Source organism: Heptranchias perlo, chromosome 5 (assembly GCF_035084215.1).
Source record: "Heptranchias perlo isolate sHepPer1 chromosome 5, sHepPer1.hap1, whole genome shotgun sequence".
NCBI lineage: Eukaryota > Metazoa > Chordata > Chondrichthyes > Hexanchiformes > Hexanchidae > Heptranchias > Heptranchias perlo.
The window spans coordinates 131544142-131558102 of NC_090329.1; the positions used below are offsets into that span (position 1 = coordinate 131544142).

Genomic DNA, 13961 nt, shown 5'->3' on the forward strand with positions numbered 1-13961 from the left:
ATCAAGTATACAAAACAGTTACATCAAATGTACTTCGCCACTAAACACAACTTAGAATCATAGAATCATAGAAGTTTACAACATGGAAACAGGCCCTTCGGCCCAACATGTCCATGTCGCCCAGTTTATACCACTAAGCTAGTCCCAATTGCCTGCACTTGGCCCATATCCCTCTATACCCATCTTACCCATGTAACTGTCCAAATGCTTTTTAAAAGACAAAATTGTACCCGCCTCTACTACTGCCTCTGGCAGCTCGTTCCAGACACTCACCACCCTTTGAGTGAAGAAATTGCCCCTCTGGACCCTTTTGTATCTCTCCCCTCTCACCTTAAATCTATGCCCCCTCGTTATAGACTCCCCTACCTTTGGGAAAAGATTTTGACTATCTACCTTATCTATGCCCCTCATTATTTTATAGACTTCTAGAAGATCACTCCTAAACCTCCTACTCTCCAGGGAAAAAAGTCTCAGTCTATCCAACCTCTCCCTATAAGTCAAACCATCAAGTCCCGGTAGCATCCTAGTAAATCTTTTCTGCACTCTTTCTAGTTTAATAATATCCTTTCTATAATAGGGTGACCAGAACTGTACACAGTGTGGCCTAACTAATGTCTTGTACAACTTCAACAAGACATCCCAACTCCTGTATTCAATGTTCTGACCAATGAAACCAAGCAAGCTGAATGCCTTCTTCACCACCCTATCCACCTGTGACTCCACTTTCAAGGAGCTATGAACCTGTACTCCTAGATCTCTTTGTTCTATAACTCTCCCCAACGCCCTACCATTAACGGTGTAGGTCCTGGCCCGATTCGATCTCCCAAAATGCATCACCTCACATTTATTTAAATTAAACTCCATCTGCCATTCATCGGCCCACTGGCCCAATTTATCAAGATCCCGTTACAATCCTAGATAACCTTCTTCACTGTCCACAATGCCACCAATCTTGGTGTCATCTGCAAACTTACTAACCATGCCTCCTAAATTCTCATCAAAATCATTAATATATAACAAATAACAGCGGACCCAGCACCGATCCCTGAGGCACACCGCTGGTCACAGGCCTCCAGTTTGAAAAACAACCCTCTACACCCACCCTCTGTCTTCTGTCGTCAATCCAATTTTGTATCCAATTGGCTACCTCACCTTGGATCCCGTGAGATTTAACCTTATGTAACAACCTACCATGCGGTACCTTGTCAAAGGCTTTGCTAAAGTCCATGTAGACCACGTCTACTGCACAGCCCTCATCTATCTTCTTGGTTACCCCTTCAAAAAACTCAATCAAATTCGTGAGACATGATTTTCCTCTCACAAAACCATGCTGACTGTTCCTAATCAGTCCCTGCCTCTCCAAATGCCTGTAGATCCTGTCTCTCAGAATACCCTCTAACAACTTACCCACTACAGATGTCAGGCTCACCGGTCTGTAGTTCCCAGGCTTTTCCCTGCCGCCCTTCTTAAACAATGGCACAACATTTGCTACCCTCCAATCTTCAGGCACCTCACCTGTAGCGGTGGATGATTCAAATATCTCTGCTAGGGGACCCGCAATTTCCTCCCTAACCTCCCATAACGTCCTGGGATACATTTCATCAGGTCCCGGAGATTTATCTACCTTGATGCGCGTTAAGACTTCCAGCACTTCCCTCTCTGTAATATGTACACTCCTCAAGACATCACTATTTATTTCCCCAAGTTCCCTAACATCCATGCCTTTCTCAACCGTAAATACCGATGCGAAATATTCATTTAGGATCTCACCCATCTCTTGTGGTTCCGCACATAGATGACCTTGTTGATCCTTAAGAGGCCCTACTCTCTCCCCAGTTACTCTTTTGCCCTTTATGTATTTGTAGAAGCTCTTTGGATTCTCCTTTGCCTTATCTGCCAAAGCAATCTCATGTCCCCTTTTTGCATGAAACTAAGTTACTAGTTATACTAGTTTCGTTGAGTTCTGATGAAAGATCATTGACCTGAAATGTTAACTCCGTTTCTTTCTCCACAGATGTTGCCTGACATGCTGAGTATTTCTCGCATTTTCTGTTTTTATTACTAGTTATACTACTGAGGATAACTCAATTCAGGTTACAACAAAGCTATGGACTAATTGTTTTGAGAAATTAATCACAGTTTTATTTAGTAACAGGATGAGAAGAATCCAGAGCTACAAGAAAGTTCTTCAAAAACAACAAAACACAATAATCTGACAGACTACTAAAGGATCAACCAAGGCCAGCAGTCTTACCATCTATAAATTTTCTACTTTCCGTTTTTAAGGAAAGGACCAATCTTATGCAAGAATGCTGCATTTACAAAACTTATGAAGACCACATTCTGCTAATTGTTCTGAACTGCATTCTCCTTTCTCTCTATTTTCAGGGGCTCTTCATTCCTTCATTTTTCTGTAATGCCTTCTGGGTAAGATGATAGCATGTGGCAAAAATACTGTATTGTTACGGAAACTTTTCTAGTTGTCAAATTGGGCTGCGTTCTCCTTTAACACTATCAAATATCCCAAACATAAAGAAAGTTGTGATCCCAATCTAATTGGGGAATTGATAGTATTCCAGTGTTCAATGCTTGCTGTTTCGTTGTCCTGTCAGGTATGAAGAATAAGATCAATGCCACAACCACACTGCTTTCTAATTTGCACTAATACTGGAAAAGTAACATATGGGTCCAGATCTTGCTGTCAAAATAACGGTGAGACTAATGGTGCTCACTGTTATTAATGCGCAAATGGTACAGCAATTTCAGGCGAGGGGCAGGTGCACGGTTAAACTCAAATATCCCAATGTTGCTGTCCGTTAGCTTCACGAAAACGGCATCTCGTTGTCTGCCTCGCCATTGATACGCATTGAATGGATAAAAGTTGTTGTATTGCACGGTAGATACAAACTAAACTCGCCACAGAAAGTTAGGGCTGGTCTGAAGTGACACAAGGAGCCCGTGTCGGAGCTATTGAAGGTCCGCGCACATTTAATTCATAGTATCACAGTAGGTACAGCACAGGAGGCCATTCGGCCCATCGGCTTTGACAGAGCTATCCAATTAGTTCCATTCTCCTGCTCTTTCCCCATAGCCCTGTACATTTTTTCACTTCAAGTATTTATCCAATTTTCTTTTGAAAGTTACTATTGAATCTGCTACCACCACCTTTTCAGGCAGTGCATTCCAGATCATTGCAACTCACTGCGTAAAAAAATGTCTCCTCATGTCGCCCCTGGCTCTGGCTCTAAATCTGTGTCCTCTGGTTACCGACCCTCTGCCACTGGGAACAGTTTCTCCTTATTTACTCTGTCAAAACTGTTCATGATTTTGAACACCTTTATCAAATCGCCCCTTAACCTTCTCTGTTCTAAAGAGAACAACCCCAGCTTCTCCAGTCTCTCCACATAACTGAAGTCCCTCATCCCTGATACCATTCTAGTAAATCTTTTCTGCACCCTCTCTAAGGCCCTGACATCCTTCAGGGGCCCAGAATTGAACACAATACTCCAGCTGAGGCCTAACCAGTGTTTTGTAAAGGTTTAGCATAACTTCCTTGCTTTTGTACTCTATGGGGTCAATTTTCGGATGGCCGAGCGGGTGCGTTCGTGGCGGGGGAGCTGCTAAAATTGGGGATTCCCGGGGTGGGTCCGGAGCCCGGCTCCAACCCGCCCACTTCTGGGTTCCCCAATGATGCGCTTAGATGCGCGCGCAGGCCCCGCATGCGGGACTCCCACCGGCAATTAAAGCTGGCGGGATCCCACTTAAACCAGGTCGTTTGCAGACCTGATTGGGAGGATATTTTAGGAGGGATGGGATTTTCATATCAACTGAGCGTGTTTCCCGTACTGGGGGAAACACTCTCAGTTGAAACAGACGTGTTGCAGCCACCAGCCTGTGGGAGCTGCAAAGGTCCATTTGATAGGTGGAGGGGAGACCCTCACTCATTGCAGGAGGCCACTCTGTCACTTTGGACAAAGTTTGGCCTCCACCACCCTCCTCCTAACACTAAAATTCACCAACTTGGAACCTCAACTCCGGTGTGCAGACACATTTACCTACCTTGCGGACCCCCTCAAACATATATCTTGCTGATGGGGGCCGCCATAGCTGCAGTCATGATCTCATTGGAGCATCACCAGCCTCGCCGTCCACCTCTGACACGTGGAGCTCCGCAACACAGTGCTGTGACACATCCACTTTCACAGCAGGAATGAGGGCAACCGCAGAGAGAGATGCGTCACAGAAGGCACTACCCTCACCACAGGGTCTACAGACCGAGGCTCAGCTTCCTGGACCTCTCTGAGGAGCAGTGCACACGGAGGCTCAGAATCACTCGACATGTAATCGTGGACATCTGCAGCTCCCTTCATGCCAAGCTGCTCCCGGCTGGCCCGAGCACCATCTTCTTACCTGTCGCTGTCAAAATCACCACTGCTCTCAACAACTTCTCCTCCCCATCCTTTCAGGGTGCCACCAGGGACATCGCCGACGTCTCTCAGTCATCTGCACAAAAGAGCCCTGCAAATACACCTATACCCACTCTGCAGTGACACAATGGGTGGCATCAGGTGTGGGTCTTCATGGTGATCCTCAGGAAAGGGAATTATTGCACAAACCAGACAAGATTTGCAAAGACATGGCAGTAGTGGTGTCAACAAATTTTAATGTGGTTGGCAAAACAAACAAAACTAAATGAAAAACATGACATTCCGTCATACACCTTTGTGCATCCCCTTTGTGCTCACAAAACCTTAGCCTTACGTTTACGGGAACCCCTACGTGGTGCTACCCCTGTGGCTTCAGCAGAGGTAGTGGCAGGTTGCTCTTGTCCATGCCCTGACCGATGAGATGCTTTGCGCGGACGCCCTCTGGGTTTTGGTGCCCGTGAGGGCCCCTCCAAAGACTGCTCCACCGCCACCTGAGCAGGGGCAGACTCGGCCACCCAGAGAGGAGGCAGCATTGCGGGTACTGGTTGAGAAGGGGGCAACAGGTGAGACGTGGGAGCGCTTTGAATGGCGTCCCCACTTCCATGTCCCCTTTCACCATCATCCCTCTCCTGGGCCAGGCCCACATCACTCCTTCCACCCTGCTGGACGACAGTTTGGAGGACTTGTGTGAAGCCTTGGAAGGCCAGTTGTAATGTATCTGTCAGCCTGTTCAAGGCGGCAGAATGTTGCTCACCCTGAATCCGAATGGCTGTTGTCAGGGCCTGAATGGACTCATTGTTGAGCTGTGCTTGAAGCTCGATGGAGGCTAGCCCATCGCAGACATTCCCGCACCTACCCGCGACACTATCTCAGAGATGCCTTCACATCCCTGTGACAGTATTCCACTCATGCAGGAGTTGGACTACTCCATCCTCTCCACAATTGTGGAGAGTGCGCGTGGCAACTGTTCCAGTACCTCGGCAATGTGCTGCTGGCCCTCGATGACTCTCCTTTTCATGGCTGGCCCCCAGGGTTCAGCATCTGGGTCCAGCTGAGCAGAGCCTGGAGAAGAGTGCTCCCACCGACGCGGACTCTCCACGGCTGCCCCTGCCACCAGGGTCTGCTCGTGCTCACATGTGCGTGGTGACTCACCATGGTGTAAGCCCAACTAACTGAGGATGGGGACCCACCGAGTTGTGTGTGTCTGCGCTGGTGGATGGCTGGCTCAGATGTGACGATGCCCCCTCAGAGGTTGGCAGGTCCTCTGAGGAATCGCCCTCCGCAGATGGCCCTGCAAGAGAACAGAAAGCAATATTAAGCATGTGGACAGATGTTGAGGTACTGCAGATGGCAAGTGATGTTAAGATCATTCACTATCATGAGTGCTGAGTGTTAGATTTCTGTCACCAGCTGCTTGTGCGCTCCCAGTCTCGGCGTCCACCACAGACAGGTATTCCAGCGTCCGGCTTATTTCTATTGCCTGCTGCTCCGCGTCTGTTAGGACTGTTAGGACCACCTGGTGTGGCAGGCCCCCTCTGGTCCTTGCCCTCTCCCGGGCATTCTGGCACCTCTTCTCCAATCAAGGCAAAACACAGAGAGGCGTGATTGAGTGATGGTTGCATAGTGACCCGCTACATGCATTGATGTGGGTGGGGGTGACCGTGAGGGAGATGCATGGGAGGGTGCGTGTGAGACACAGCCATGAGATTGTATGAGGATTGGGTTGTGTAGTAGTGTTCAAATGGGAACTGGGGCGTTGAGTAAGTGCAGGCAAGGTGAGGATGATGGTTGAGTGGATGTGAGGAGTGATGCGAGAGCGTTGTGGTGGCAGTGCAGGAGGAGTTGTGTGGTGGTGGAGGTGATGTGGAAGACAGAATGTGGGAGAATGCATAAGTATACTCACTTGGCTGACCTGGTTAGGACATTAAAGCGCTTCCTGCACTGGACCCAGGTTCGGCCGACATTGCTGCTGATCCTGACCTCCTCTGCCACTTCGAGCCAGGCCTTCTTGGTGGCAGAGGCAGGCCACTTCCTCCCATCTGATGGGAAAAACGTTTCCCTCCTCCTCCTCACCCCATCGAGCAGCACCTGGAGTGAGGAGTCAGAAAACCTGGGAGCAGCCTTGCCTCTGGCCTGCTCCATTCTATGATTTTGGTTCTTTGCTGCAGGAGGAGCATTGGAGGACTGCCCCTTTAAATAGGGCTCCTCCTGCTGACAGCCTGTGATGCGGGTGCGCCCAGTCGGCCCTCCGCTGCCAACCCGCCTCCCTCCTAATATCGGGCCCTATGTTTCTATTAATAAAACCTATGATCCCATATGCTTTTTTCACATCCTTCTCAACTTGTCCTGCCACCTTCAAAGGTTTGTGTTTGTGCACCCCGAGGTCTCTCTGTTCCTGCAGCCCCTTTAAAATTGTACCATTTAGTTTATATTACCTCTCCTCGTTCTTCCGACCAAAATGCATCACTTCACATTTCTCAGTGTTAAATTTCATCTGCCATTTGTCTGACCATTTCATCAGTCTGTCTGTGTCCTCGTGAAGTCTGTTACTATCCTCCACATTGTTTACTACATTTCTGAGTTTTGTATCATCTACAAAATTTGAAATTATACCCTCCATACCCAAATCCAGGTCTTTACTATATATCAAAAAGAGCAGTGGTCCTAATACTGACCCATGGATCACCTCTGTATACTTCCCTCCACTCTGAAAAACAACTGTTCAGCAGTACTCTCTGCTTTCCATCCCCATACCAATTTTGTATTTTTGTATTTTTAATTAAGCCTGGATTCAGATAAAGGGAGCTTTTTAGCTATCAGAGATTCTTTTAATGACACGTTAAGAGGGTACGGTAGCATAGTGGTTATGTTACTGGACTAGTAATCCAGAGGCCTGGACTAAAATCCAGAGTCATGAGTTCAAATCCCGCCACGGTAGCTGGCGAATTTAAATTCAATTAATTAATTAAATTCAATTAATTAAATAAAAAATCTGGAATTAAAATACTAGTATTTTAAAATGAAACTACCGGATTGTCGTAAAAACCCATCTGGTTCACGAATGTCCTTTAGGGAAGGAAACCTGCCGTCCTTACCTGGTCTGGCCCTGGGAGTCCTCAACATTGACTCTGGACCCCATGAAATCTCATGGCATCAGGTCAAACATGGGCAAGGAAACCTCCTGCTGATTACCACCTACCGTCCTCCCTCAGCTGATGAATCAGTCCTCCTCCATGTTGAGCACAACTTGGAGGAAGCACTGAGGGCAGCAAGGGCACAAAATGTACTCTGGGTGGGGGACTTCAATGTCCATCACCAAGAGTGGCTTGGCAGCACCACTACTGACCGAGCTGGCTGAATCCTGAAGGACATAGCTGCAAGACTGGGCCTGCGGCAGGTGGTGAGCGAACCAACATGAGGGAAAAGCTGACTTGACCTCGTCCTCACCAATCTACCTGTCGCAAATGCATCTGTCCATGACAGTATTGGTAGGAGTGACCACCGCACAGTCCTCGTGGAGATTAAGTCCCGTCTTCGCACTGAGGACACCATCCAACGTGTTGTGTGGCACTATCACCGTGCTCAATGGGATAGATTCAGAACAGATCTAGCAGCTCAAAACTGGGCATCCATGAGGCGCTGTGGGCCATCAGCAGCAGCAGAATTGTATTCCAGCACAATCTGTAACCTCATGGCCCGGCATATTCCTCACTCTACCATGACCAACAAGCCAGGGGATCAACCCTGGTTCAATGAGGAGTGTAGAAGAGCATGCCAGGAGCAGCACCAGGCGTACCTAAAAATGAGGTGCCAACCTGGTGAAGCTACAACTCAGGACTACATGCATGCTAAACAGCGGAAGCAACATGCTATAGACAGAGCTAAGCGATTCCACAACCAACGGATCAGATCAAAGCTCTGCAGTCCTGCCACATCCAGTCGTGAATGGTGGTGGACAATTAAACAACTAACAGGAGGAGGAGGCTCTGCAAACACCCCCATCCTCAATGATGGCGGAGTCCAGCACGTGAGTGCAAAAGACAAGGCTGAAGCGTTTGCAACCATCTTCAGCCAGAAGTGCCGAGTGGATGATCCATCTTGGCCTCCTCCCGATATCCCCACCATCACAGAAGCCAGTCTTCAGCCAATTCGATTCACTCCACGTGATATCAAGAAACAGGTGAGTGTACTGGATAGAGCAAAGGCTATGGGCCCTGACAACATCCCGGCTGTAGTGCTGAAGACTTGTGCTCCAGAACTAGCTGCGCCTCTAGCCAAGCTGCTCCAGTACAGCTACAACACTGGCATCTACCCGACAATGTGGAAAATTGCCCAGGTATGTCCTGTCCACAAAAAGCAGGACAAATCCAATCCGGCCAATTACCGCCCCATCAGTCTACTCTCAATCATCAGCAAAGTGATGGAAGGTGTCGTCGACAGTGCTATCAAGCGGCAGTTACTCACCAATAACCTGCTCACCGATGCTCAGTTTGGGTTCCGCCAGGACCGCTCGGCTCCAGACCTCATTACAGCGTTGGTCCAAACATGGACAAAAGAGCTGAATTCCAGAGGTGAGGTGAGAGTGACTGCCCTTGACATCAAGGCAGCATTTGACCGAGTGTGGCACCAAGGAGCCCTAGTAAAATTGAAGTCAATGGGAATCAGGGGAAAAACTCTCCAGTGGCTGGAGTCATACCTAGCACAAAGGAAGATGGTAGTGGTTGTTGGAGGCCAATCATCTCAGCCCCAGGACATTGCTGCAGGAGTTCCTCAGGGCAGTGTCCTCGGCCCAACCATCTTCAGCTGCTTCATCAATGACCTTCCCTCCATCATAAGGTCAGAAATGGGGATGTTCGCTGATGACTGCACAGTGTTCAGTTCCATTCGCAACCCCTCAAATAATGAAGCAGTCCGAGCCCGCATGCAGCAAGACCTGGACAACATCCAGGCTTGGGCTCACAAGTGGCAAGTAACATTCGCGCCAGATAAGTGCCAGGCAATGACCATCTCCAACAAGAGAGAGTCTAACCACCTCCCCTTGACATTCAACGGCATTACCATCGCCGAATCCCCCACCATCAACATCCTGGGGGTCACCATTGACCAGAAACTTAACTGGACCAGCCATATAAATACTGTGGCTACGAGAGCAGGTCAGAGGCTGGGTATTCTGCGGTGAGTGACTCACCTCCTGACTCCCCAAAGCCTTTCCAACATCTACAAGGCACAAGTCAGGAGTGTGATGGAATACTCCCCACTTGCCTGGATGAGTGCAGCTCCAACAACACTCAAGAAGCTCGACACCATCCAAGATAAAGCAGCCCGCTTGATTGGCACCCCATCCACCACCCTGAACATTCACTCCCTTCACCACCGGCGCACCGTGGCTGCAGTGTGCACTATCCACAGGATGCACTGCAGCAACTCGCCAAGGCTTCTCCGACAGCACCTCCCAAACCCGCGACCTCTACCACCTAGAAGGACAAGAGCAGCAGGCACATGGGAACAACACCACCTGCACGTTCCCCTCCAAGTCACACACCATCCCGACTTGGAAATATATCGCCGTTCCTTCATTGTCGCTGGGTCAAAATCCTGGAACTCCCTTCCTAACAGCACTGTGGGAGAACCGTCACCACACGGACTGCAGCGGTTCAAGAAGGCGGCTCACCACCACCTTCTCAAGGGCAATTAGGGATGGGCAATAAATGCTGGCCTCGCCAGCGACGCCCACATCCCGTGAACGAATAAAAAAAAAAATCAACCTCTCTGGCACTTCTTGCAGGTTTTAATTATTGGAGATTTTAAAAATGTTAAACTTTATTCTTTATTTACTTTTCCTTTCTGATTCTTTTTTCTCTCTCGTAATCCAATCTTTCTTTCACTCTCTTTATTTCTCTTTCTGTACCTGATTTGATATTGAATTCACCCACTCTAATTTACACTTCCTTCTCAGCCCTTGCACTGTTAATTTCACAATTCTTCAATCTAATTGATTAAAGCGATACACAGTTGCTTGCCCTGTTCATTCAGGTCCCAGATGCCCTGTTTCCCTTACTGCGATGTTATCAGCTTGCACTTTCAGCAACTTGCCACGCAAAAAAATTAAAAACCTAAACATGCAAGGGCAAGTCTAACTAACTGCAGTCACTGTTAGATGCCCTGCTGCAGCAAAATCTGGCCATGGTCTCCAGCCCCAAAACTATCCTCTTATGCTTTTTAATAACTATATTGCTGTGTAGAATATTTAGGAGTGCGGTTACCTTGGAAAAGCAGTTGAGGAGGCGTTTGTCATAGTCGTCTGTAACTCGTCCTCCGTATTGAACTTCTCCGAGCATGTAACGTATAGTATTCCATGACACACCCTGAAGGAAACCAAACGCAAGAAGCAGGATCTCATTCAAGTGTATAGAGTCTCACCAAATAACAAGTACCGTGATTTGGATTAAAAAAAAGATTCACTTCTTGAGCAATATCTTTAGTGTTTGGGTTTGTTCCGTTAATTAGTTACGATGGTACAGGTTGTTTATTCAATCATAAATAAATTTAAAATAGAACAATCCTTCATCAATAATGCATAAATAAGAACATAAGAAATAGGAGCAGGAGTAGGCCAATCGGCCCCTCGAGCATTCAATAAGATCATGGCTGATCTGATCCTAACCTCAAATTTAAATTCATGTCCAATTTCCTGCCCGCTCCCCGTAACCCCTAATTCCCTTTACTTCTAGGAAACTGTCTATTTCTGTTTTAAATTTATTTAATGATGTAGCTTCCACAGCTTCCTGGGGCAGCAAATTCCACAGACCTACTACCCTCTGAGTGAAGAAGTTTCTCCTCATCTCAGTTTTGAAAGAGCAGCCCCTTATTCTAAGATTATGCCCCCTAGTTCTAGTTTCACCCATCCTTGGGAACATCCTTACCGCATCCACCCGATCAAGCCCCTTCACAATCTTATATGTTTCAATAAGATTGCCTCTCATTCTTCTGAACTCCAATGAGTAGAGTCCCAATCTACTCAACCTCTCCTCATATGTCCGCCCCCTCATCCCCGGGATTAACCGAGTGAACCTTCTTTGTACTGCCTCGAGAGCAAGTATGTCTTTTCTTAAGTATGGAGACCAAAACTGTATGCAGTATTCCAGGTGCGGTCTCACCAATACCTTATATACTTTAAGATATACAGTTAAATGCTAAAAGAAATGTAACTAGTTACACTGAATCACTGTGCAATGAATTCTGTAGTGAGTAGAATTTCCGCGGGGGTTCTCCAATCTTCCACCATAACTTTGGCAGAAGATCAGTGGAAAACCCAGAGAAACAGTGGGAGATCGGAAGAACCCCCATGGAAATTCCAGGCGATATCTTTATAATAAGATGTCATTAGTAGACTGCCGTCATCTGGAAAATGTGTTGTTGATAAAAGCTTTTCATCTCTTTGGTTTGCTGGTGATGAGCAGAGCCATACAATATCGCACTGCTGCTGTGTCACTTGATATGAAGCAGCCCCCATGACAGGGTTGAGTGGTTTCTTTCTTTTTATCTTGTTGGGTTCTAGGCTAAGTATATGTGCAAAATCACAGGACAAGTACAGAGATCCATACTTTCCTCATTTTGCGCTCAAGAGACGAACATGAGACGAGCGCAAATGCACGGAGTATAAGGAATAAATTAAATGAACTCCAGGTTCAAATTCAAATTGGAGAGTATGACATGATAGCTATTACTGAGACATGGCTGCAGGATGGTCAGGATTGGGAACTAAATATACCGGGTTATAAGGTATACAGGAGAGACAGGGAAAATGGAAGAGGGGGGGGGGGGGAGTAGCCTTAATGATTAGAGATTAAATCACTTCAATGATAAAGGAGGATATAACGAGAGGTAAGCAGCCAAAGGAGACCTCATGGGTTGAATTGAGAAATAGGGAAGAATCTATGACTATAGTGGGAGTTGTATATAGGAGCCCTGGCAGCAGCTCTGAAGTGCTAGATTGTATAAATGCAGAGATTAGAAAAGCGTGTAAGAAAGGCATAGTGGTCTTAATGGGGGACTTTAACCTTCACATAGATTGGGAAAAGCAGACTAGTAACTGTCAGAAAGGTAGTGAATTTCTTGAGTGTGTTCGGGATAGTTTTCTACAGCAGTGTCCTAGAGGCAACAAGGGGGCAAGCCATACTAGATTTAGTAATGAGTAATGAACCAGATTTAGTTAACGGCTTAACTGTGCGTGAACATCTATCCAATAGTGATCATAACATGATCGAGTTCAAGGTAGTGTTTGAAAGGGAAAAAAGTGAATCAGCTGCTAAGATTCTAGACTTGGGCAAGGCCGACTTCAATGGGATGAGACAGAGACTGTCCACAGTAAACTGGGCAAATCTGTTAATGGGTAAAACGACTGATGATCAGTGGGAAATGTTTAAAGAAACATTTAACGTGATACAGAATCGGTTTATACCTCTGAGGGGCAAGAACTCGACTTGCCAAAAAAAACAGCCATTGACAACTAAAGAGGTAAGGGACAGTATAAGACATAAGGAAAAGGCATACAAAAAGGCAAAAAATGGCACAGATCCTGGCGAATGGGAAAGATACAAAGATCAACAAAGGATCACAAAATAGATAGTAAGATCTACAAAAAGAGAGTATGAAAAGAAACTTGCAAGGGATATCAAAACCAATATGAAGAACTTTTATAGTTATATTAGGAAAAAGAGGATGGTCAGGAGGAGTGTTGGCCCCTTAAAAACTGAAATTGGGGATATTGTCATTGACAATGGGGAAATTGCGGACATGTTGAATAATTACTTTGCATCAGTATTTACAGTAGAAAAAGAGGATAGCATGCTGGAAATCCCAAGAAAATTAATATTGAATCGGGGACAGGGACTCGATAAAATTAACATCAGTAAAGCAACAGCAATGAAGAAAATAATAGCACTAAAGAGTGATAAATCTCCATGACCAGATGGTTTCCATCCCAGGGTTTTAAAGGAAGTAGGTGAGCACATTGCAGATGCTCTAACTATAATCTTTCAAAGTTCTCTCGATTCAGGAACTGTCCCTCTAGATTGGAAAATTGCACATGTCACTCCGCTTTTTAAGAAAGGAGAGAGAGGGAAACCAGGGAATTATAGACCAGTTAGCCTAACATCTGTTGTGGGGAAAATGCTGGAGTCTATAATTAAGGATAGGGTGACTGAACACCTTGAGAATTTTCAGTTAATCAGAGAGAGCCAGCATGGATTTGTAAAAGGTAGGTCGTGCCTGACAAACCTGATTGAATTTTTTGAAGAGGTGACTAATGTAGTAGACAGGGGAATGTCAATGGATGTTATTTATATGGACTTCCAGAAGGCATTTGATAAGGTCCCACAGAAGCCCATGAAATCGAGGGAAAAGTACAGACTTGGTTAGGAAGTTGGCTGAGCGAAAGGCGACAGAGAGTAGGGATAATGGGTAGGTACTCACATTGGCAGGATGTGACTAGTGGAGTCCCACAGGGATCTGTCTTGGGGCCTCAATTATTCG

General features: G+C 46.5%; 1 protein-coding gene across 1 annotated transcript in view; it reads right to left on the minus strand.

The window, feature by feature from the left end:
- LOC137322209 (dynein axonemal heavy chain 8-like) overlaps positions 1-13961 on the minus strand; it is a 1675662-nt gene that overhangs the window by 181125 nt on the left and 1480576 nt on the right. The window contains exon 94 of the mRNA XM_067985325.1: positions 10691-10792. Coding sequence (XP_067841426.1) covers positions 10691-10792 — 102 coding nt within the window. The remainder of the gene's footprint in view (positions 1-10690; positions 10793-13961) is intronic.